This window comes from Chiloscyllium plagiosum, chromosome 5 (genome assembly GCF_004010195.1).
Source record: "Chiloscyllium plagiosum isolate BGI_BamShark_2017 chromosome 5, ASM401019v2, whole genome shotgun sequence".
In the NCBI taxonomy this organism is placed as follows: Eukaryota; Metazoa; Chordata; class Chondrichthyes; order Orectolobiformes; family Hemiscylliidae; genus Chiloscyllium; species Chiloscyllium plagiosum.
The window spans coordinates 7,468,651-7,492,875 of NC_057714.1; the positions used below are offsets into that span (position 1 = coordinate 7,468,651).

A 24,225-nucleotide genomic window follows, 5' to 3' on the forward strand; every position below is an offset into this window, starting at 1 on the left:
AAGGCAAATCAGGACAGGACTTGTACACTTAATGGTAGGGTCCTGGGGAGTGTTGCTGAACAAAGAGACCTTGGAGTGCAAGTTCATAGGTCCTTGAAAATGGAGTCATAATTGGATAGGATAATGAAGGCGGCATCTGGTATGATTTATTCTATTGATCAGAGCTGAGTATAGGGGTTGGAAGCTCATGTTGCAGCTGTATAAGTCATTGATTAGACCACTTGTGGAATACTGTGTGCAATTCTGGTCTTCCTGTCATTGGAAGACTTGAAACTTGAAATGGTTCAGAAAATGCATGCAATTCTAGTCTCCTTCCTATCGGAAAGATGTTGTGTAACTTGAAATGGTTCAGAAAAGACTTGCAAGGATGTTGCCAGGGTTGGAGGATTTGAGCTATAGGGAGAGGCTGAACAGGTTGGGGCTGTTTTCCCTGGAGCATTGGATGCTGATGGGTGACCTTATATGGTTTACAAAATTATGAGGGGCATGGATAGGGTAAATAGGCAAAGTCTTTTCCCTGGGGTCGGGGAGTACAGAACTAGAGGGCATAGGTTTAGGGTGAGTGGGGAAAGATATAAAGGAGACCTACGGGCAACTTTTCCACACAGGGTGGTAGGTATATGGAATGAGCTGCCAGAGGAAGTGGTGGAGGCTGGTACAATTGCAACATTTAAGAGGCATTTGGATGGGTATATGATTAGGAAGGGTTTGGAGGGATATGGGCCAGGTGCTGACAGGTGGGACTAGATTGGGTTGGGATATCTGGTTGGCATGGGCTGGTTGGACTGAAGGGTCTGTTTCCATGCTGTACATCTCTATGACTCTAAGATGCTGCGAAAGTCATAGTGAACAATAAGGTAGTTGATGTCCTGGCTGAAAAGAAAATTGGGTGAGATATTGGAAAGATTTGCTGTACTTCAGTCCTGGTGACTTACCAACTTTGAGGGATGCATTGGGCAATGCCTTTAACAGGAAGGGCAAACATGGCAAAGGTGTTGACCATACTTTTCCCACCCTCCACAGATAGAAGGGCAATGCCAGAGGATTTTTTTTTCATTTCATTAATGGGATGTTGGCTTTGCTGGCTGAGCTAGCATTGATTACCCATCCTTAGCTGCCCGTGAGAAGGCGGTGAGTTGCCTCCTTTAACTTGTTGTGACCTGCTAAGGCTAGTACACCGTAAATCTAGCTCTTCTATTCCTGATGTGATACCAGATGTTAATTTTTTTTAAAGGTATTAACAGTATCCCAATTTACCTGACTTTCAAACAATGGTCAATAGAAAACAGAGGCCAGGTTTCTATATTAAACGTGAATGATTATTTATTAAACAGATATAAACCATTAGCACACAACACCACTACAAATTAATTCTGTTTGAAACTCCCCCTTACACGCACACACCCCATTACAAATAGATATGGAGACTAGATTATTGATGATGTTTAAAAAAGCTGGAGAATCAGTTTACTGGTGTTTGCTTCTTGATTTCATTGTTGAGATTATTCAACCTTATTTAGCCAGATTCTGTGTGTTTGGTTGTCTTTCTCGAAGCTCCCACTGGTTTATAAGTAGTACAGAGTAGCTAATTCACTTCAAAAACGTCACTGATTAATCAATTCAAAAGTTACAGCAAGTGCTGCAGGAAAAGTAATTCAAATTTAAACTGTGTTTTTGACTGCAGAGAACAGGGAGCTTCTGGCCTCAGAAAATCTGCACATAGTGCTTTCTCTTTGTGTATGTGTCTCTGTCTCTCTCTCTCTCTCTCTCCCCCTCTCCCTCCCTCCCTCTCTCTCCCTCCCTCCCTCCCTCTCTCGCTCTCTCTCTCTCATATTATCTCCATGGCCCTTATGTTCTCTCTTTCTCTCACTCTGTACAAATTACCTCCCTAATTCGTTTACAGCTCCAAGCTATTCAACAGGCTAAAAGGTGTCTTATTGGTTTGTGGACTGGTGTGTTTTATCAATCTGCTTCTTGTTGCCACACCCTCACCTCCATGTTGCAATTGAAAGTTTAATTACAGGTTGTTCAAACAGGTGATAATATGACCTTCATGGATATCCAGTTACTTGCGTTCAAACCTGCAGGCACTTTTTCTAACCCTAATATTTTAAACCTTTCTTCTTTCAATCCCCAGCTTTTAAAAACACAAAAGTAAAAATATGCAGTCCTTCCAAACTACTGTAGTCCATTTGTTGTATGTACATGCATGATGCTGTTTGGGGGGGAGGAGGTGAAAAGTTCCAGGATTTTTACCTAGAAGCTGTGATACATTTCCAGCACAGAGAATGGTGAGTGACTGAGAGGGGAGATTGCAGTGGTGAAATTCCAGCTAAGCCCCACCCAGTCTGGGTTGCTGTGGCAACATACATTTGATCATACATGTTGTAGGCTACAGCTCTGGATAGTGATGGTAGTGACTCCAATTGCTTCTCATCACATGGATGACCAAGAATTTAAGCTCTTTTTGGTGTGCGTTAGAAGAGGTCACTAATTGACCCTCAACCTGTTTAGCCACATTCTAAACACCCCTTCCTTGACCATCAAGTTCTGAGGTTGGACTTAAATCTGGAGATGCAATAGTACTACCATAACACCTCAGTGCCACATGGTGGATATGGACATCCAAAAGAAGGTTTGATTCAGAGTGCCTGGTAATAAGCTTGTCAGCAAGTTGAGGCCCAAGAAATAACAGGTACAGTGGTGACATGGGTATGAATTTGCTAAAAGTGTGAGAAGTGAGATTGGGCCTCAAAACGTTTTCCACCACTGAAATTGAAGTGAATGGCCTGTATTTGCTGTATTTATCTTTACATCCTTTTTGCACTGGAGGAAGGTAAATAGTGGTGTGCCCCAGGGGTCAGTGCTGGAGCCACAATAACTCTTGATGTCTTAACGACCAGTACTTGGACAGACCGAATACAATTTTTGATGTTTTGTAGCTGCTGACTTAAAAATAAGGATTGTCAACTTTGAAGAAGATAGTTTAGTTTGAGAAGATCCAGCTGAACTGCATAAATATGTGGACATGTAGCAGGTGAGATTTAATACAGAAATGAAGTCATATGTTTGGTAGAAAGAACAAGGAAATGAAATGTTAGATAAATAATGGGTATGATACTACAAGGGATGTGGGAGCAGAGGCACCTGTAGGTACACGTACACAAATTGCACTGACAACTTCAATGATTTGAGAAAGTGTTCAAAAGCTACTTGGGATTCTAGGCTTATTAATAGAGACGTAGAATACTAAATCAAATAAATTTTGGTGAACTCTTATAGAACCCCATCTTGGTATTGTGTGCAATTTTCTGCAGCACACTTGAGGAAGCTGTGAAGGTTTTAGACAGATGCAGAAACAGTTTATGGAAATTGTTTGGGATGAGGGACTTCAGTTACAAGAACAGCTTGGAGAAGGTGAGAATTTTTTTAAATAAAAAGAAAGCAGAGAGGAAATTCAGTAAGGGTGTTCAGAATTGAGGGTTTTTTTAAATGTATTTATTTCACAGGATGTAGGCATTAGCTGGCCCCATCCCTAACTGCCCTTGAGAAGCTGGTGTTGAGCCTCTTTGCACAGCTATAGTCCATGTGTAGGTACACCCACAGTGCTTTGAGGAAGGGAGTTCCAGGACTTTGACCCGGTAACAGTGAAACAACAGCTTCAGGTTCAGGTTGGTGCATAATTTGAGAATGAGTAGCAGTGGGATATGAGCAGCACTGCTTGCATTTGTCCTGCAAAGCAATGACGATAAAGGATTTAGAAGGTGGCTTGATGAGTTGCTGACGAAGCATCTTGTAGATATTACTCACAGTGACAGCAATGTGTACTGTGAGGTACTCAACAGAATTCCAAGCTTCTCACCTGCTTTTGTATCTGCGATAATTATAAGGCTAGTCCAGTTCAATTCTTGGTTGATGTTAATTCCTCCAAGATGTTTGCCATTCGTTGATGGTATTGGTGTTGATCATCGAGGGAAGATAGTGAGATTCTGCCTTGATGGATTTGGTCATTGCCCATCATTCATGTAGCTCAACTATCCCTAGATAAGTAGATAGAGAGAAACTGTTACCTTTTTGGCTTGAGTACTAGAGGATACAGACTTGTGGTGATTGGCAAAAGACTGGAGGTGAAATTAGAAAGTTTTTTTTTGCCACATCAAATGCCTAGGATCTGGGAAGCTTTGCACAGGAAGGTGGTGAAGGTAAATTCAATTGTGGGTTTTGAAAGAGAATAAGATAGTCACCTGTTGAAAAATCAGGTAACGAAATCGAATAAATGCCAGGTGGCATGGTCGCTCACTGCTTGGCACTGCTGTCTCTCAGTGCCAGGAACCCAGTTTTGATTCCAGCCTCAGGTGACTGTCTGTCTATGTGGAAATTGCACATTCTCCCCATGTCTGCTCAGGTTTCCTTCGGGTGCTCCAGTTTCCTCCCACTGGCCAAAGATGTGCAGGTTAGTTGGATTGGCCATACTAAATTGCCAGTAGTGTCCAGGGATGTGCAGGCTATCTGGATTAGCCATGGTAAATGCAAGGTTACAGGGATAGGGTAGGGGGGTGAGTCTGGGTGGAATGCTCTTCTGAGGGGTGACATAGACTCAATGGACTGAATAGCCTGCTTCCACACTGTAGGGATTCTAAGAGGAAGAGTAAAACTTGCTGCTCCTTGAACATTCTCCATGATTCAATCTGATCATGTTTGATCAGCACCACTTTCCTGCCCACTTCCTAAATATTCCTATCTTTTCTGAGAGGCTAAAATCTGTCTAAACCTTAAATATATTCCGAGATGGGAGAAAGCACAACCTTTTTGGAGTAACAAGTTGCAAAGATTCATGACCCTTTGAGTGAAAAGTTTCTTGCCTAGATCCTCAAAGATCAGCCCCAATCCTTGGTACACTGCTCCATGATCAAGATTCCAAGATCAATTTAATCAGCTTACTCATCTAAGAGGTTTTGTTTCAGATGGAGTTATGGAGACATGGCTACAAGGTGACCAGGATAGGAACTGAACATCCAGGAGTGGAAGGACAGATTAAAAGGAAAAGGTGGAGTAGCAGTGCTGGCTAAGGAGAAAATTAATGCAGTAGTGAGGAAAGATTAATACCAGCAATGTCGAACCTGTATAGTTACAACTGAGAAACATTGAATAAAAAAAAATGTATCGACACCTAAACTAATCTTGGGAATAACAGTAAACAGGAAATTAGGCATGCATGCAATAAAGGAACATTTGTAATTATGGCTGACTTTGATCTGGATATAGATTAGATTAGATTCCCTACAGTATGGAAATAGGCCCTTCGGCCCAACAAGTCCACACCGACCCTCCGAAGAGTAACCCATCCAAACCCATTCTCTTACCCCCTATATTTATCCCTGACTAATGCACTTATCACTACGGGCAATTTAGACACTGGGAGAACGTGCAAACTCCACACACACAGTCGCCTGAGGCAGGAATTGACCCCGGATCCCTGGCGCTGTGAGGCAGCAGTGTTAACCATGGAGCCACCGTGCCGCCCCATAAAGTGGGCAAATCAAATGAACAATGTCCTGGAGGAGTGTCTAGAATGTGTATGGGATGGTTTATTGGGCAATATGTTTAGAAAACCACTTGAGAACAGGCCATTCTAGATTGACTAAAAAGGATTAACTGGCAGTCTGGTTGTGTGAGGCCTTTTGGGATGAGCGATGATAATATGATAGAATTCTTTATTTAAGGCGCATAGTGATGTAGTTGATTCTGGAGCTGATTCTAAATCTAAATAAAGAAACTACATTATATGAGGCACAAGTTGGCTATGATAGATTGGGGGGAGTCGGGGGGGGACATTACTTAAAGGGATGACAGTGGGAAGGCAATGGTAAACATTCAAAGAGCACATGGGTGAACTGCAACAATTATTCATTTCTGTCTGGTGCAAAATTCAAATAGGAAAGATGGAAAAGCCATGATCAGCTATGATTATAATTAATCTCAGACTCTAAGGGCTGAATGACTTACACCTATTTTCTGTTTCTAAAAACTCTTGCCTTTCTGCCCCTTAGTAGTACTGTTCCAGACTGTATTAGGACAGTTTAAGCCCCCCATATAACTATTTGATTCCTACCCTGCTGTGTAGCTTCTGTGCATTTGCTTTCTGTAAATGTCTTTCTATCTTCAAACTTAAGGATGAGCACTGATGATGTCAGATCAACTCTGAAACAGTGTTTGTGCTGCTGAAGCAGGCAACCGTTCCTGTGAATGGGCTTGTGGAAGGGGTGGAAAGTATCCTGAAGTTTCGACAAGGAACAGAATGCATGTTCTACCAGTCCAAGCTACCTCCTTGCCTCTATTTATTCAATGAACTAACTTCATAGGAATTCTCAACTTATTCTGATGATTGATTTGCCTATTGTTTTTATTTCATAAACAACAACTTGTGTTTCTGAGCTACTACTCCGTTACCTATTTTTTGCCTTCAATCTAGTTGATATGATTCAAATTATTTGTCTTGGCTATACGCTTTCACCACTGGAAGACGACAAACTCCAAATTCTGGAAAAAGGGAAACTTTAAGCCACGATATGCACCAACCGTTCAAGTCATGGTCTTCCTTGGGTGTCACAGTTGATTCTTTTTTTCTCTCTCTCTTTTGCAAACTCGAACCATACCTCAGTCTACTTTCTTTCTGCCGACTCTATCCGCAAGTATGGGTAGACAACCCTTTATCCGAAATCCCAAAATCCGAAAAGCTCCAAAGTTCGAAGGATTTTTTGTGAAGTTTTTTTTTCTCTTTAACAAGGTTGTTTGGTGTGCAAACAGTTAACCCAAGCCAACACCCACTCCAATGTGTGTCACTCAGATGTGATGTGCAGGTCTCTATTCTGTTTCAAGGCCCATTTTACTCACATTGTGTCTGCTTTTCAGTAAGATTTAAAAAAAAAATTTCACCATCAAACTCACTTATTCTGAAATTCGAAAAAGTCTGTATTCGGAAAACCAGCTGATCCCAAGCATTTCGGATAATGGATTGTGTACCTGTAGTAGGGTTAGGCTGTAATCCCGACTTTCAATTTAACTTTTTACTCACTGCTCCCAATTCCTCCTGTGTGGACACCTCCAATGGATGGATTATGGGAGTGGGATTAGCTGAATTGCTCATGCAATGCTGGCATGGATTCAACTGTCGTGAGTGGCTAAGGTTGTTCTGTGCTGCCATTCTGTAGTTCCATAGGTTGAGTTTTGAAGCAGCAGCTTAGCCTCCGAGGATAGGTTAGCCAAGGCTGCTTTCTAATTGTTGAATCTAGATGTAACAAAGACATGTTTGAGACCTTCAGCACCAGCTTGGATGTGACTGGAACGGACAAACAATTAATGAAACTCTTAAGTGGAAGTAAGTAAGCAGGTCTTGTGATTGTGAGTGTACAGGGTCAGAAGCTTAGATCTCAATGCGCAAATATGTTAAGGTTGTGCAGTCTGGTTTAAACTGAGAATGGCTTAGATGGGCAGATTGAATCCGTGGCCTTAGGTGGTGGCAGGAGGCAGTAAGATGATACCTTAATTTTTTTTATTAATAATTTGCAGAAAATGTGAGAGTAAATGAACATTGGAGAAACCATTCTGCCAACTAAGAGTTGGTTTGAATAGGAGATACGGTGGAAAGGTACAGCTAGGTACTGAGAGTTTACATCAGTAATACAAATTCAACATATTCATTAGGTAGAGAAGGGAACCAAGGATCCACCCATGCATGGTGTTGGAGATGATAGAAAGAAAAGCAATTGCTCCATATTCTTTATAGTTGATGAAACTAAATAAGGGCAGTCCCACTCAGCTGGACAATGGAGGATAATTAGTGAAAAAGTGTGGTGTGGTTCACTATTTGAGAGGCTGTAGCAAAGATGAGAAGGGACCACATATAAAGGTCACAGTCATATTTGTGATTTTGATTGGTGTCTTTCCACGTGTATGGTGGGCAGAAACCCAAATTAGACATGGCACAAAATTTTGTTCACAACTTAATGGAGCAAATCTCTGAAAGTCTAATGTATCTAGAAATTCACCAAATAGCTTCATGAACTTTTTTTTTAACCACGTTGATGTTTCCTACATCAAAATGGTACACAATGTGTTAATGTTACAGTAAAGCCACTGGTTTGTTCTCTTCCGTATCAGAGGTACTTTCTGCAGGAGGATGGAATTATTCTTTAATAGAGGCTTTGGTTATCTCTTACAGATTTATAGGTTTCTAAATGGCAAGAGAGAAAATTGATATCAGCAAGTATAAATTTGCAACAATATATTGTAGTGTCACAATAGGTATGCTACATAAGTAATCATTTGATGTAGTAAACCTCCTCAATAACCAAATTTACTATATTGAGAAAAAGGATCTGTAGAATATACATTGCTAATGGGCGCATGTGTTAAGGTGAAGACCTATTTTATTTAATAAATTGGTTTGGTTCTTTCAGCACTAAGGGATGCTGGAGAGGTTGTAAGTGTGTGCTTGCATGCCCAGTGACATGTTATTATGAGGATTGACAGCGTCTGTCAAGCATTTTGATAGCCTGAGCAGTAGATCACTCAAATAGCAACAGTGTTCCTATGTAGAAAATATCACATGTTCCTCCCAATTTACAGGGAAACAGCAATAACATTTTATCATGGTTGAGGGCCCAGTAGCTGCTTCCTATTAAACTTGGCCTTTTGGATACCTGTCCAGGATTAATTTGTTGATTTTCAAATGGAAACTCAGACCCTCCACTGAAGCATGACTTGCTCAGAGAGGCACAATCTGAATGACAATTATGTTGTAGGCAGGTTTGAGGCCATTACAAACATGGACCCAGTGGAAAGAGAAGATTTCAGTAACTGATTTTAATAACATGTCCAATTTAAACTGTCAGTTATGTGTGCACTTGTGGGATGGTTCTTAGAAGGATAACATAACAAAAACTTCTAACGTGCTATTATAATGATACACTTGAAAAAATGTTTTTGAATTAAAGAATAACAGTTCCCCCAAAGAGATTTATATCCTGTACTAAATGCCAGGTTTTGAAAGTTGCAGATTAAATTGTGAGCTATCTCAGGAGATTTCATTCATGACTGTATGGTTACTTTCCATTTCTTACATTTAATAAGGAAACATAAATCAAATTATGATTTTTCTCTTGTTGCCATAGTTATTAACTCTGCTTCATCCTCCTCAACATCCCTTGACTTCTGTGGGGGTTGGTGGAGAGAAATGGGTTAGGGTTGAACGAATGTCTTTACATACTTGTAACTTGTTTAAACAAGTTCTGTTACAACTAAATATGAAGAGATGTAGGCATTTTATTGAAAACCAATTTTTATTTTCAACAAGCAACCTCTAAACAATAGCTACCTGAGAAATCATGATTTTTTCGCAACTTAGTGACCTCTAAAATATTTGAAGAAGGTTGCATAAGTGCAGTTGCAATAAAATTAGTATTTTAGTGTTTTATACATTTTAAAATGATTCCATCCACTTTGAACTCTTAAAAATAAATTCCCATGTTTAGGTCTCTGTGTATAAGCAGCATTTATGTTGTGAAGACAACCTTTTTTAATGTCACAAGATTATGACGGAGTTACTGTACACGCCGCTGCTGCCATCACCACCAACAACCTTCCTCCCTGTCCCCACCCCCAATATTGGTCTCTCTTGTGACCTCAGCAGATAGAGTTTCATTTCAAAGACTTTATTCGGTCATGGAGTACAATTTGTGGTGTTAGAGCCCAATTAGTTATAAGCCATGTTATCTTCCTGTCCGTCCAGCAACTGAAACAAAGTCAGAGAAATAGAAATCAATAAAAGGGTCAAATTTTAAAAATTATTTTAATAATTGTTTCATGTAAACTCATGGAAGTCATTATTTATTAAACAGAATCTTGATCTTTCCCGAGCAGTGTGAAATGAGTTAGTGGATTTTGACATCTCATTCTAATAATATTTCTCCAAATTAAAAGGGTCAGCAAGCTGTGGAAAATGAGAAATGCTTTGTTAAGAAGGAGCATCTTAATGATATGACTTTTTTTAAAAGTCACTTTGCAAGAATATCAACTGAAGGGGAAAATCAAGGTTGATACTAAGGGTGCTGATTGGTTGGCAAGTGGACTCTGGGAAAAATGTTGCCTTGAAGAATATAGTTAATTATGATAGTTAACTTCCAGACTTTTAACCAGGCAGTTTAATTTGATGGGTTATGGCATTATCTTGAGAGATTAACCAGTGAATAGCTATCACCAATTTTGTTGATTTGAAACAGATGCAGTTTATATACATATTCTTTCCGACTTCACCATGTATTAATATATGTAGCTTCCTGTACATGCAAGTGCATCACACTTAAACTCCAACTGATAATCCTAAATTGATTGTCAGTGTAATTCTTCATACATTCGGGATTATACAGCAAATCTTGTCCAAGTGCAGAATTATATCTAAAGTTTGGCACTATTGCTAACATGGACCAGTTGTACATGATGTGTGCTTGCCTTTAGTCAAAAGGATGTGCTGTAATCTTTGGACAAAGCCAGGCATTTAATTGTTAATCATCATTAAGTATAGATTTGGGAGGTCATGTTGTGGCAGTACAGGACATTGGTTAGGCCACTTTTGGAACGTTGTGTACAATTCTGGTCTCAGTCCTATTGGAAGGATGTTGTGAAACTTGACAGGGTTCAGAAAAGATTTACAAGGATATTGCCAGACTTGGGGGGGGTTTGAGCAAAAGGGAGAGGCTGAAGGTTGGAGCTGTTTTCCCTGGAGCATCAGAGGCTGAGGGGTGACCTTGTAGAGGGTTAATTAAATCTTGAGGGGCATGGACACGGTAAATAGACAAGGTCTTTTCCCTGGGGTGGGGTAGTCCAGAACTAGAGGGCATAGGTTTAGGGAGAGGGGAGGGAATTTTAAAAGGGATCTAAAGGGCAACTTTTTCACGCACAGGGCGGTGTGTGTATGGAATGAGCTGTCAGAGGAAGTGGTGGTGGCTAGTACAATTACATAGCAAGGGTTTAGAGGAATATGGGCCAAAGGCTGGCAAATGGGACTAGACTAATTTAGGGATACCTGGTAATATGGGCAAGTTGGATTGAAGGGTCTGTTTCTGTGCTGTACACCTCTATGCCTCTATGATAACTGATGGATTCTCCATTACAACATTTCTACCAATTGCAGTCCACATGCCAACCAATCATCACTTTCCTCTTGTACAGTATAAATGTTGGCTTTCCCCTTAGTGGTATTCATGAGAATTGTCCTGATGAGTGGAAGATGAAAAATTTTGGAAAGATGTTTTTTGTTTAGCATTATTCAAAATTCTATACTACTTAACAATGATCAGAAGTCACTTTTTTGAGTTTACTTTCAAGTTGTTACTTTTCTGTCTTTGTTTTGTCCACTTTTGAAGTTACCGGTTGTCAATGGATTAATCTTCTGTGGTATATGCTGCTTGCTGACATCCATCTTAAGTAATCATTCTATAAAAGCCCAAATTTAAGTGGCGGCAGGTTATTTACCAACAAGGGTTGTTCTAGACCAGCTTGATAACCACCTGGCATCTTGGGTTGCATATTTCCATGAGTCACTAAAACAACCCTGTCAAATCCAACCCTCTCACAGTATTCAGAAATTCATTTCCATATTTGGAAAATGCTTCTGCTAATTGGCATATAAGGTTCTGGGAATACCATGAGACCCCCAATAGGTGCATGAGAACAGCACCACCTCGAAGTTTTTCCTGCAAGTCACAAAACATCCTTTCTTAAAAGTATTTCACATTCCTGCATTGTCAGCGGATCAAAATCTTCTATCTCCTAGCGACCTTATTTACGTGCTCCCTGAAGACTGCAGCAAATCACAAAAGGCAGATCACTATCTTCTCAGGAGCAATTAGGGATGGAATAAATGTTTGCTTTGCTGGTGATGCACATCACAGAAACAAATAAAAGAGTAAAAGTGAAAATGGCTTTCTGTGTAATGCCGCCATCTCCCTTTAGCGTAGGATATAAATTCAGGCATAACAACATGCCTTCAATGCTAGTCATTGGAGAACAAAGAAGAAAAGCACCAGATAGCCTGGCTACTCTGCAAGTAACATGTTCTCCTTGGGGAAGGGGCATCACCTGAAATATACATTTCAAACAAATTCTGGATACAGCCACAAAATGCATCAAAGCTGACTCCGAGCTAGACTCATGGACTGTTGTTGCCATGTACACTACCACAATACATTGACTTTCAGTACTGTAGTAGACAGCCTTTCTGTTTCAAAATAAAGTAGCCTGAAGTATGGTGACTCTCAGATAAAACTCACTACCAGTCATCTCTCAAACAAGAGAGCAGCCCTCTGGTCTTCTGGGACGATGGTGACTTTACTGTATCAGTTTGGTGTGAAAATTGGTGAAGGTTATATTTGTTTGGCCTGATTATAGGCCTGAGTGATAAGAGTCATTGCAATTTTTATATGAGTCTGGGATCTTTCTTATTCATTTCCCAATTTATACTAGTTATGTACCTAGAGAATGGTTAGAATGTGAAATTTGCAACCACATGGTGTAGTTGAGGCACATGCCTTTATAAGGGCAACTTGCATAAGTGTATAAAGGGAATGATTGTTGGGTAGGAGATGCATCGTGTGGAATATAAGTACTGGCATAGACCAGATAGACCCATTTTCAACATTGTACAGGTGGCAAGGTTTACTACTGCAGTCTCCCATGAAATGGAAATTTTAGACATGGGTATCTGGGCAGTACTTTACAGAAACAAAAATAGAAATTGCTGGAAAATCAGGTCTGGCAGCATCTGTGGAGAGAAATTAGAATTAAAATTTAGGGTCCAGTGACCCTCCTTCAGAACTCCAGGGTAGCTAGGAAAATGTCAGTTTACCTGCAGAAGATCGGGTGGGGGAAGGGGGTAAAGAGTAATCAGTAGATGGAGATACAGCCCAAAGAGAGAACAGTTGGACAAACTAAACAGTAGGTAATGGTCAGCCTAGGAGAATGGCTGCTAATGGAGACTATTAGTAGCTAACAAGGGTAGCGTGTAATAGCACTGTGATAACAAGACCAATGAGGGAGAAGGTGCTCACGCCCTTAAATTGATGAATTCTATATTGAGTCCAGAAGCTGTAGAGTTCCCAAGCAGAAAATGAGGAGCAATTCTTCCAGCTTGTGCTGAGCTTTGCAGCAAGCCTGACATATAGGTGTTGGCTAGGGAACAAGGTGGTGTGTTGAAACGGCAGGCAATTGGATCTCAGAATCTTTTTTGCAGACCGAATGCAAGTGTTCCATGAAGCAGTCACCTAGTCTACATTTTGTTTTCCCAATCTCTATAACGTTCAACGTTCCCAAGGCAACTGGTCTCGCCACATCCTGAGATCTACACTCAGGGCCATGCGTCATCATGTGCATGCTCTCGAACGGTCTCTCCAACTGCACCACTTCGCGCTGCCCAGTTCCACCACTTCCCCCAACTCATTCGACATGCTGGCGAGAAACTTTGTCATTTCCTTTCAGGCATCGAGGAACACAAGATACAACAACTCTGATACACACAACTCTCTGGAACCTTCCTCCCCTCCTCTTTCCTCTGACTCAATCCTCTGACTTTCCCATATTTACTATCCGATTTGACCTTCTGTTGAATGTTCTATCCTCATCAGAGGTCTCAGTTTTATCTCTGCGTCCCCACCTTAATGCATTTTGGGCACAACATGATCCTGAACTATTCTTCCGCCTCCGTGCCCATTTCTTTGGACGAGAGTTGGGTGTTGTGCTTTGGTTAATTTGTCCACATTTGAACCAAGGCTGTAATGAGGTTAGGAGCTAAGTTGCCTTGACAGAACACAACTTGAACAGGTTAGTGCTGATCCAGTGTCACTTGTTAGCCCTTTTGGCAACTCTTTCCATCACTTCCCTGATAAGAGTGCCTGGGGCGATAATTGGCCAAGTTGGATCTGTCCTGTTAGTGCACGTTTTCCAAATAACCGTGTAGGCGCTATTGCACTGGAATAACTTTGCTCGGGCATAGCTAGTTGCAGGGTACAAGTCTTCATTATTATTGCCGGAATGTCACATGGGCCCGGAACCTTTCCAGTATATACCTGTACTGCGTTCATCGGTTTCTGGATGTCATGTGGACTGAATTGAATGGCTGGGAGCACCGGAGGAGGCCAAGACAGAGTATCGACTCAGCAGTTCTTGCTGAAGATGGATGCAAATATTTTAGCATTGTCTTGTGCAGTAATGTACTGCACTCCCATACCCTGACTGATAGAGATATTTTTGAAGCATCCTGATACTCAGTAGATGTTATATAGAGCTGTTTCAAAATTGTATACTGTACTTGGAAAGCTGTTGGGTTTAGTACTGAGGGAGTCATGTAACCCAAGAAACCATTACTCTCCAGACAGGCTTGTTTTGCAGATAGTGTTGTCTTTGTGAGTTGAAGTGAAACGTCATCAACACCTCATGTAAAATGGGTGTAACTTGCTATTGTGTACATTCCTTTTTCTTAGAGATTGTCATTTCTGTACCAGACTAGTACACAGTTGTGAGAATTCCAGATGCATTGGGAGGTTCTTTGGATATTATTGACTGAATGACATTGATTTTTGGAGAGTGGTCTGGAAGGCTAGACTAGTGAGTCAGGTCAGGTCACATGATTAGTGCCGGCATCTCTCAGCCATTTACTGTGTCTGTATATACATTGACTGACTGTATTTTTTTAAAAAATAGTTTTTACTCTGCTTGGCTGGTGCGAATAATGAATCCTACTTTTTTTTTTGCATGGTCAGTTAGAAAGTAAAGAAAGACATATTCCTTATTTTCTTTTATAAACTTGGGTACACACATTCAGCTATTTGAGGCACTCCACCAAAGACAGTAAGCGTGGTTTAAAAAGTCAAAGGATAAGACTTTATCTGTATGCATGCAGCATTATAAAATCATGAGGGGCATGGATAGGGTAAATAGACTAGGTCTTTTCCCTGGGGCTGGGGAATTCCAGAACTAGAGGGCATCGGTTTAGGGTGAGAGGGGAAAGATTTGAAAGGGACCTGAGGAGCACCCTTTCCACGTGGAGGGTGTATGGAATAAGCTGCCAGAGGAAGTGGTGGAGGCTGGTACAATTACAACATTTAAAAGGCATCTGGATGGTTACAAGAATAGGAAGGGTTTAGAGGGGTATGGGCCAAATGCTGGCAAATGGGACTAGATTAATTTAGGATATCTGGTCGGCACGGACGAGTTGAACCGAAGGGTCTGTTTTTGTGCTGTACACCTCTCTGACTCTATTTGGAACAAGATTGATGGATTGAAGCCCGCAATAGAAATAAATGATGTCATTTGGATAGTATCACAGCGATGTAGTGTCTACAATTGGGAACTCTAATCCAAGGGTATTCAATGTTTTAGAAAAACAGGCAAAGAAGAAATGGAAGTGTGGTGGCTTTGTTAAAAAAGGATGATGGTTTGGGTGGAAGTAAGGAATATGCAGGGAACAAGGTCATGGATAGGAGTTGGCTGTAGGCCCCTGAAGAGTTGCCTTGTCATCGGAAATAATGGAGGCAGAAAATAAGGACACTGAGTGTCATGAGTGATTTTATTATCCTCATATTGAGTGGACAAATCAGATGGACAAGGCCGACATAGAAGATAAATTTATAAAGTGTACAATGGATTGCTAATTAGAAAAATACTTCAGACATCTTAGCTGAGAACAGGCTATTTTAGATCTAGTAATGCATAATGCGGTGCAATTAATGAACCATGTTGTAGGCTAGGATCCTCCAAGGAAATAGTGATCACATTTCATTTGAGGGAGAGGATTCGAATCTCAAAGTGTCCTCAACTTAAATAATAGCTATCACAGAAGTATGAAGAAAGGTTGGCAGTGGATGAGGAGTGGCAGGCATTTAAGTAGATATTTCATAATGCTGAAAGCATTATTCCAGTTAAAAAGGACTCGAAGAGTAAACTGTTCCACCTGTGATTAATGAAGGTGGTCAAGGAGAATGTCCGATTAAAAATGAAGACATACAAAGCAGCAACAATGAGTGGTAAGTCAGATGATTGAGAATGTTTTAGGAACCAGCAATGGATGGCTTTTAAAGCTAATTAAGACGGGCAAATTGATTAAGAAAGTAAATTGAGAAGAAATATAAAAACAAATAACAAACGTTTTTATGGATATATGAAAGGAGAGTAGCGAAAATATAGGACCCTTGGAGCATGCAACAGGGAAATGGCAGGTAACTTAAACCAATATTTTTCATTGGTTTTCACAGGGAACACTAAATATCCCAAACGTAACAGATAAGCAAGGTGTTAATGGAGGAAAGATGTTGTAAAGGAAGTGCTTGCATAAATAATGGAGACATTGGTTGAATATTCCTGGATTCTGGGAGAGCTGCAGCAGGATAGAAAACTGCAAATCTAACACCCCTGTTCCAGAAGGGAGGGAGACAGAAATTGGGAAACTGTTAGTCTAACATTTGTCATTAAGAAAATGCTAGAGTCCATTATTAAGGAAAAAATAGCAAGACATCCAGAAAAGCTTAAGACAATCAAATAGAGTGAACATGATTTTTATGAAAGGGAAATGATGTTTGATCAATTTTCCAGTGTTATTTCAGGATATAATGTGCACAGTTGATGAAGTGGAACTGGTAAATGTAGTGTATTTGGATTTTCTGAAGGCATTCAAGCCATCACCAGATAGGAGCTCCTGGAATTGGGGTTATGCATTAGCATGGATTGAGGATTGATTAACAGAGGTAACACATTTTTTCAGATTAGAATGATGTAACTAGCGGAGTGCCAGAAGGATCAGCTCAAGGACTTCAATTATTTACAATCTCTATTCATGACTTGGAGCAGAAGGCAGAGTATAATATGTCCAGATTTTCTGATGATGCAAAAAAGTAGGTGGGTACGCCTGTTGTGATGAGGACATGAGGAGTCTGCAAAGGGATGCAAGATAGATAGGTTGAATAAGTGGGTTAAATTTGATGGATGGCTTTTGAAATAATAAAGTGTAAGGTCATGCAGTTTGATGGAAAGAATCAAAAGGCGGGTTATTATTTCAATGAAAGAGAGACTTCAAAAAAGTGCAGCAGAGAGGGAACTGGGTGGTCTTGTACATGAAACAGAAATTTAGCATGCAGGTGCAACAGGTAATTGAGAAGGCAAATGGAATTTGGGCTATGGGTGTCCACATTACCCTCTTAAAACATTGAAATGAATGGAACATACCTAAGGGCTTTGAAGCTCAGTTTTGAGTCAGATGATTAGTTGTGTGACCAAATGTAGAGGATTTTATTTTTCCCCCAGCAGCTTCCATTTGTCTAAACTCAGCCAATAACTCTATTTACAATTTTCAGAGCAGTAAAGCTTCCCTCTTTCAGTTTCCTCTCTGTTTCCATCCCACTCCCTCTCTCCTGCCCTCTTTTTCTAACCTCCTTCCCCTCCTCTGTTCTCCCTCCCTCTTATTTTCTTTTTCTTTCTTCCTTTTCTATCTCAATTTCACTTTTCTTTCATTCACTCTTTTGTCTTCCTTCTTCAATCTCCCCCATCCCCAACAAATTTTTGGTTCTGGTAATTTCTGTCCGTTCGAAGGAATCCTAAAGTTTGATCATTGTATTAACCACTAACAATACAGGTGATTCATTCCCACTGTTGATGTGTTGTGATCAGCATAGTCTTAACAATTATAGAGAGGTTCTGCAATCTTATAGCTTAATGCTAATTACTCTTAACCCCTTGTTTCTTTGAATTTGTCACCTTCTCAGTAGGGCCAATAGTTCACTCTCTCTCTGATTTCTGCCTGGCTGTTGCTTATCTGGTTCTGAATGGTTACACAAATATTGCACACCCAATTGTATGAATTGGTGTTTTTTTGACATTTCTGGAAATGTTTACTTTATAAGGAGAATCCAAACTATTTCAAACAATTCACAAATATTATGTGTGGTTAGGTGAGGGTTAATGGAGACATTATAAATGTCTGAGAATTGTAGGTGTTAAGCGTAATATCAGTCGCATTGGAGGGTTAATTTAATTGAACAATTCATTTGAGTATATATACATATGCAGTTGACAGTGGGTCAGCAACGACCAGTTGTGCAAATGGTCCCAATATCATAAGCGGTCTGCATTGTGTTCTTTATCGACATCTGTGGGGGCCTGCAGTTCCAATCCATGTTTCCAGTGGCTCGTCTGTGTAACGTAACTCTTTGCGCCTGTGCAAACACGAGAGGTGTCAAAAATTGTATTTTTTTTATTTTGGACACTTTTGTGAAACCTAGGCCATGAAGATATAACTTATGTTGTGTTACTTTGTTGTTTAGACTGTTCTAATATTCAACTTTCTTCCTCTTGCATGATTGAGGACAATGTTTGATAGTCTAAGATAAAAGGCCACGAAGTGTACAATTCTAGTAGTTGACAAAAGGCTTTTCAAAATGTCACCCATTTATTAATGATTGTTAATCTTTCATTTAATAAAGCAACTACTGTTTCTCAGTAATTCATAATATTAGTGGACACAGTTTGTTTATGATCACAGTTAGTCATTGCATTTATTTATTTACAAACCTCCAAGTTAATGTCTTCTGACCACTTGTGTTCTTTTTCAGAACATTCAGTTTCATTTGTGCTTTAATTGCATGTTCAAAAAAGTATTTATTGCAATCTGCTGTCAGACTTTTAACCTTGGCAAAAAAAATCTACGTTTTTCTCTTAACTGCTTGCCACCAATTTCTGCAAATCATAGTGATTAAATTTATAACCTTATGTTTGGCTGGCTACCGAGTTTGAAATTTGTTGACCAAATGATTTCGTTCTAACAATTTTGAACAATGTTCACAGTTGCAGCTTTATTGATATACCAGTGTTTCCCTGTTTTGTAAAAATTGCAACAATTACTTCTCCACAAGATGAACTAAAATGACCTATTTTGAAAAATGGGAGGAAACGTTATGTCACATGCTTGAATTTGGGTGACCACATGGACTGTCAGAAAACAGTATCTGCTGAATGCTGCTATATGTGTCATTTTATTAAAATCCTGAGAGAAATGTTTAAAGGCCGATTTAGTTATTGAGATTCAAGAATTTAAGAAATCAGATTAGAGGAAGAAAAAGAATGAATGTTACACGGATATTACCTTAACACCATTCATATCTAGCCTGTGCAATCCAGACAGTACTGTCTCTTTAAAGTTTATTGACCATGTATTTAATAGCTTGGTTCAATTTGTATATGCTGGGCTGAGCTAGAATCACTTTAAAGTATGTCATAAATCCACAATAAATGCAGTATCATTTTGGAAGGTGCTTGCTAGAATGAGACAAATGGCTATGTAGGGTCAAACAGCAGATAACTGGTCAACCGTACTGGCACTTTGACCTTAAAACTACTCGTTTGTAACTTTTGACAGGCTAGGGCTTGACCCGAAGCTTCTGACAAAAATTGTGAATATGAGCTCAGGCCGATGCTGGTCAAGCGATACCTACAATCCTGTACCGGGTGTGATGGATGGTGTCCCTTCCGCGAATGATTATCAAGGTGGCTTTGCGGCATCATTAATGGCGAAGGTACTATTTACAAAGCAAAAGTAATTTTTGTTTTCTCTGTCCTTTTGTAGAACATCCATGCCACATGTCTTCCCTCAGTAGGCTAAATAACAAGAAGCCTGCAGAAATATTCTAATGTCATAGCCAGCTGATTAAAGGTTCATAATACTTGCATTACTGTCAGTTGTCAAACATCAGATCTGCCCTCACTGGGATTAAGTAACTAGGCACACACAACAAAGCCTTCAGTTTTATGTTTGGAGAAATTGTGTACACCTTAGCCCATTTGTTTTCCTTCTGTTCTCCAGACAAGATGATAAACCGATCATTTGATACCTTGCAATTTTTTTTTAAACATGATCAAACCTTGGATTTGGAAAGGTATGACTTTAAATGGTGATGATTTGCTGTGGTGATTTTGAGGATGTTAAAAGAAATTTTTAACAATGCAAAACCAATTTGTACCCCCGAGAGAAAAGCTCTATTTTGCAGAAAAGCCGGCATAAAACTAAAAGAAAGGGCTTAAAAAAATGCAGGAAAAAAACCCAGTTCATGCTGAGTGGGGCTAGCAAAGGTCCACAAAGCAGCTTATAAGGGCTACTAAAAGAGATTATGGAAAGAAATTTGCAAGGGGCATCAAAGTCAATAAAATAAATTTTATAGTTAGTTAAAAGGAAAGTGGGTGGTCAGGAGCAATGTTGGCTCACTAAAGACTGAAAGTAAGGATGCTGTCAATGACCATAGGGAAAAGCAAGACATGTTGAGTAATTGTTTTTCCTCAGCATTTACAGTAGAAAAGAAGAATAGCTTGCCAGAGGTCCTGTTGACATTAGCCATGGATTGGAGATGGGGACTGAATACATCTAATGTGATTAAAACATGGATAATAAGGAAACCCCTGGAATTAAAGAGTGAAAAATTCCTGGAATCTGACAGTTTCCCTTGGAGGATGTTAAAGGAAGCGCATTGTAGATTTCCTAACTTCAGGACTTTCAGAGTTCCCTAGATACAGAAGTTGTCTCTCTGGCCTGGAAAACTGTACATATCACTCCACTTTAAGAAGGGTGAAAGAGGGAATTACAGACCAATTAACCTAACTTATGTGGTGGGAAATTCTTGGAGTCTGTAGTTAAGAATGAGGTAACTGAACATCTTTTGAAATTTTTCAGTTAACCTGGGAGAGGCAGCATGAATTCATGACAGATCATGCCTGACAAACCTCGTTGAATTTAATTGAAGAGTGACTAAGGCAGTGGATAGGGAAATGTATATGGATTTTGCTTATATGGACTTCCAGAAGGTATTTGATAAACTGCATTAGAAACTTTCGCTAAGGTGAATTGAATGGAATTGAGGGCAAATTACTGACATGGCTGGGAAATTCATTGAGTGACAGACAGCAGAAAGTAGGGGTAATGGGTTGATATTCAGATTGGAAGGATAAGACCGGTAGCATGCTACAAAGATTTATGTTAGGGCCTCAGTTATTCACATTATTTATTAATGGCGTAGAAAGTCATATATCCAAATTTGGAGATGACCATGTTAAGCAGCATTGAAGACACAGGAGATAGTCCATCAATATTCATTTGTAATTTTTATGCTGGGTGAATGGGCAAAATTGTGGGAGATGGAGTTCATTGTAAGCAAGTGTGGCTTTATCCATTTTGGACCAAGAAAGGGTAGATCAGGGTACTTCCTGGGTGTACAAAGTCAAATACAGCAGATAGCCAAAGTGGCCTGTGGGGGTTCCAGGTGCATAGATCGATTTTTAAAAAGTCACAAACAAGTGCAGAAAAGAATCAACAAATCTCATGGAATGCTGGCTTTTATTTCTACAGGATTGGGGTATGCTAGGATACAGACGCTACACTGCAGCTATTCAAAACTCTGGTTAGACCCCACTTGGAATACTGTAGATCTGAGCACTCCTAAGGAAGGATATATTGCCCTTGGAGAGACTATAATATTTGTTTTCAAAGAATGACACCTGGACTTTATGGGTTAAGTTATGAGGAGAGGTTATACAAATTAGGCAGGTTTCCCTAGAATTTAAAAGGTTAAGAGGTGATCTGATCAAAGTCTTCAAGATATTAGTAGGAAAAGACAGACAAGATAAACTATTTCCACTGGTTGGGGATTCTAGAACTAGGGCACATTGATCTGGTCCTAATTCTCAGACTTTCAGAAGATGTGTGTAGAAGTGCTTTCTAAAGTAAAGGGTGGTAGATGTTTGGAACTCTGTCTCAACTGGCCAGAGGATGCAGGATCAGTTGTTAAATGGATACATTTTTGGTCAGCAGAGAGATTAAGGGATATGGGCCAAAGGCAGATACATGGAGTTAGGCCAGACATGAGTCTTAACCTCATGGAATGGCCCACTCTTGTTCCTCTGGTTGAATATTCTTGTCATTTTATTACTTTCTAGATTGCTCTATATTATATCTGATGGGAAGGGCAGTTTCACTGAGTCATCTTTCTGTCCATTTTTAATGCTCTGGGGAAATTTCCTGAACCACACGCTGCTTTTCTCACATTATATGGAGATAGCAAATCCAGTTCCTCACTTTTGTGAACCAAGTGAACCATATTTTGGAAAGTCACTGTGTTGAGTTACTACACTGCTGTATATCACTAGAGCCTGATACAGACTGATGCACACCTTTTTTATTAATTGCCTTCAGAGAACTATAGCCTTAAAACCAAAAGAAAAACTAGGAAAACCAGATTTTCAACAGGGACATTAGCTCCTGTAGAGAGAAATCGTCAGTGTTTTGAGTCTTATGAAGATGAGTGAGTCACTAAATTGGATTGAATGAAACAACATGGGGTATGGTAGAGTGAGAAAAGAGTAGAAAAGAATCAGGACTGTGAAATCCTATTCCAAATTAAAATTGAACAGTTAAATGACTAGCTCTTGCCATGATTAAAAGATGGCAAGAGGTGAAAACCAGTCATGTCCCTGGATTTAGGAAAGAGTTGAGTGTGCACTACTTGCCACGTAGGTTGACTTCTTATGAGTGTGCACTTCATAACAAACAAAAAGTTTACCCAACTTTTCAGTAGGTTGACAAATAGATTCTGAAATGTTATTGTTTCTCATACACGTCAGGCACTGATTAAAAGAAAAATCACTGCAAAGTACTTGTGATTTGTTATAATGATCATGCAGTTATTTGTGGTTTGAATAGGACCACAGTGTTGAGTTCGAAACTGAGCTTGAAAAAATCACTCTCTAACTCTCCTTCCATTTCTTCCATATAGGATCTGGGATTAGTACAAAACACAGCGACGAACACTAAAACCCCTGCTTTATTAGGATCATTGTCTCATCAGGTTTACAGGATGATGTGCGCAAGGGGCTATGCTCAGAAAGACTTCTCTTCAGTGTTTCAGTTCCTGCGAGAAGAGGAGAATATTTAAACTTGACCAATACCAAAATGCATCTTGAGAAAATAGGCATGGGACTGTCAGTGAGTGTTCAAGCAAGTTCAGTTGTCCGACAAAAAAAAAACAACAGGATAATTCTATAGCCATAAATCATGGTCCCAAAGTGGCTGCCTAGTTTCTTAGCAAACAGTTTGTGTAGTTGTGCACATGAATTCCCTGATTTAACTGTGTGGAATTAGATAATGAAAACATTTTGAAACTGAATTGCAAGCAAGATGACGAAGACGTTTTGAGGCTGTTACACACTATGTAGGTTTATTGTAATTTTATGAGAAATGATAAGGAAGTTAGTTTTTGTTTTGAACTTCTTTACCCGTTACTTCACTAAAACATAAATTATAAATTTTCATTTTAACTTTGATTTGTTTACCTAAATAATACATGGCATAAATAGATGGCAACTATTATCTTTTCTTTACTATTCAATTAATGTGATTTTAAATTGAAATAAAATTCTACTACTTATGTATGGGATTCAATCATCTGAGTTTTGATTTGATACAATTCAGAACCTTTGGCCAATTTATTATGAGGTCCCAAGGGTAGTCTTGTGTTCTGATCCAAGTCCACAGGAAGGTGGTTTGAAGTGCCTAATCTCATTTCACAAGTGGTCCTTATAAACTCTTAGAAGACTTTCATCTCCTTAGTCTGACTGGAAGTGAGTCTAATCTTAAAGAAAATAGAAGTTGGCTTTCACTGATGATAAATGGAAATATCTTCGATATTTTAAATCCTTTGCTATTACATATTTGAATATGTATTTGTCACTGTTTGAACACTTTTCTAAATTTACTGCTTGCTTTTCTGTCTAAGAAATTAAATATTGAATTTATGAATTTGCTTAGTTGGGTTTTTAAGAGGGAAGATCCTATATAATTTTTACCCCTATTTCAGATCAGCAACCTGTACACTTGACTCTCTAAAGATGTCTGATTTGTTGCAAAATACAAGTTATTTGCTTTTCCTCATCAATTTGCTTTTCCTCCTATCTTTCATGTCTGACTGTATTCAGTTCTTGTAGGGATGTGCTTCTTGGTGGATGTGTTGCTTTCAGTAATTTAGCAGGGTGAGCGACCACTGGTTAGTGATCAATAGCCTCATTGCTGATGCCAATCTTGTCACCATCAAGCATTCTGCAACCTTCCAGCAGAGGTTCCATGATAGCAGTCAGAAGCTGGAATTA

At 39.5% G+C, this 24,225-nt stretch overlaps 1 protein-coding gene across 1 annotated transcript in view; it reads left to right on the forward strand.

The window, feature by feature from the left end:
- LOC122550227 (3-hydroxyisobutyrate dehydrogenase, mitochondrial-like) overlaps positions 1-23,511 on the forward strand; it is a 136,579-nt gene extending 113,068 nt beyond the window's left edge. The window contains exons 8-9 of the mRNA XM_043690987.1: positions 19,457-19,613; positions 22,857-23,511. Coding sequence (XP_043546922.1) covers positions 19,457-19,613; positions 22,857-23,015 — 316 coding nt within the window. The 3' untranslated portion in view covers positions 23,016-23,511. The remainder of the gene's footprint in view (positions 1-19,456; positions 19,614-22,856) is intronic.
- Positions 23,512-24,225: the final 714 nt, after the last annotated feature.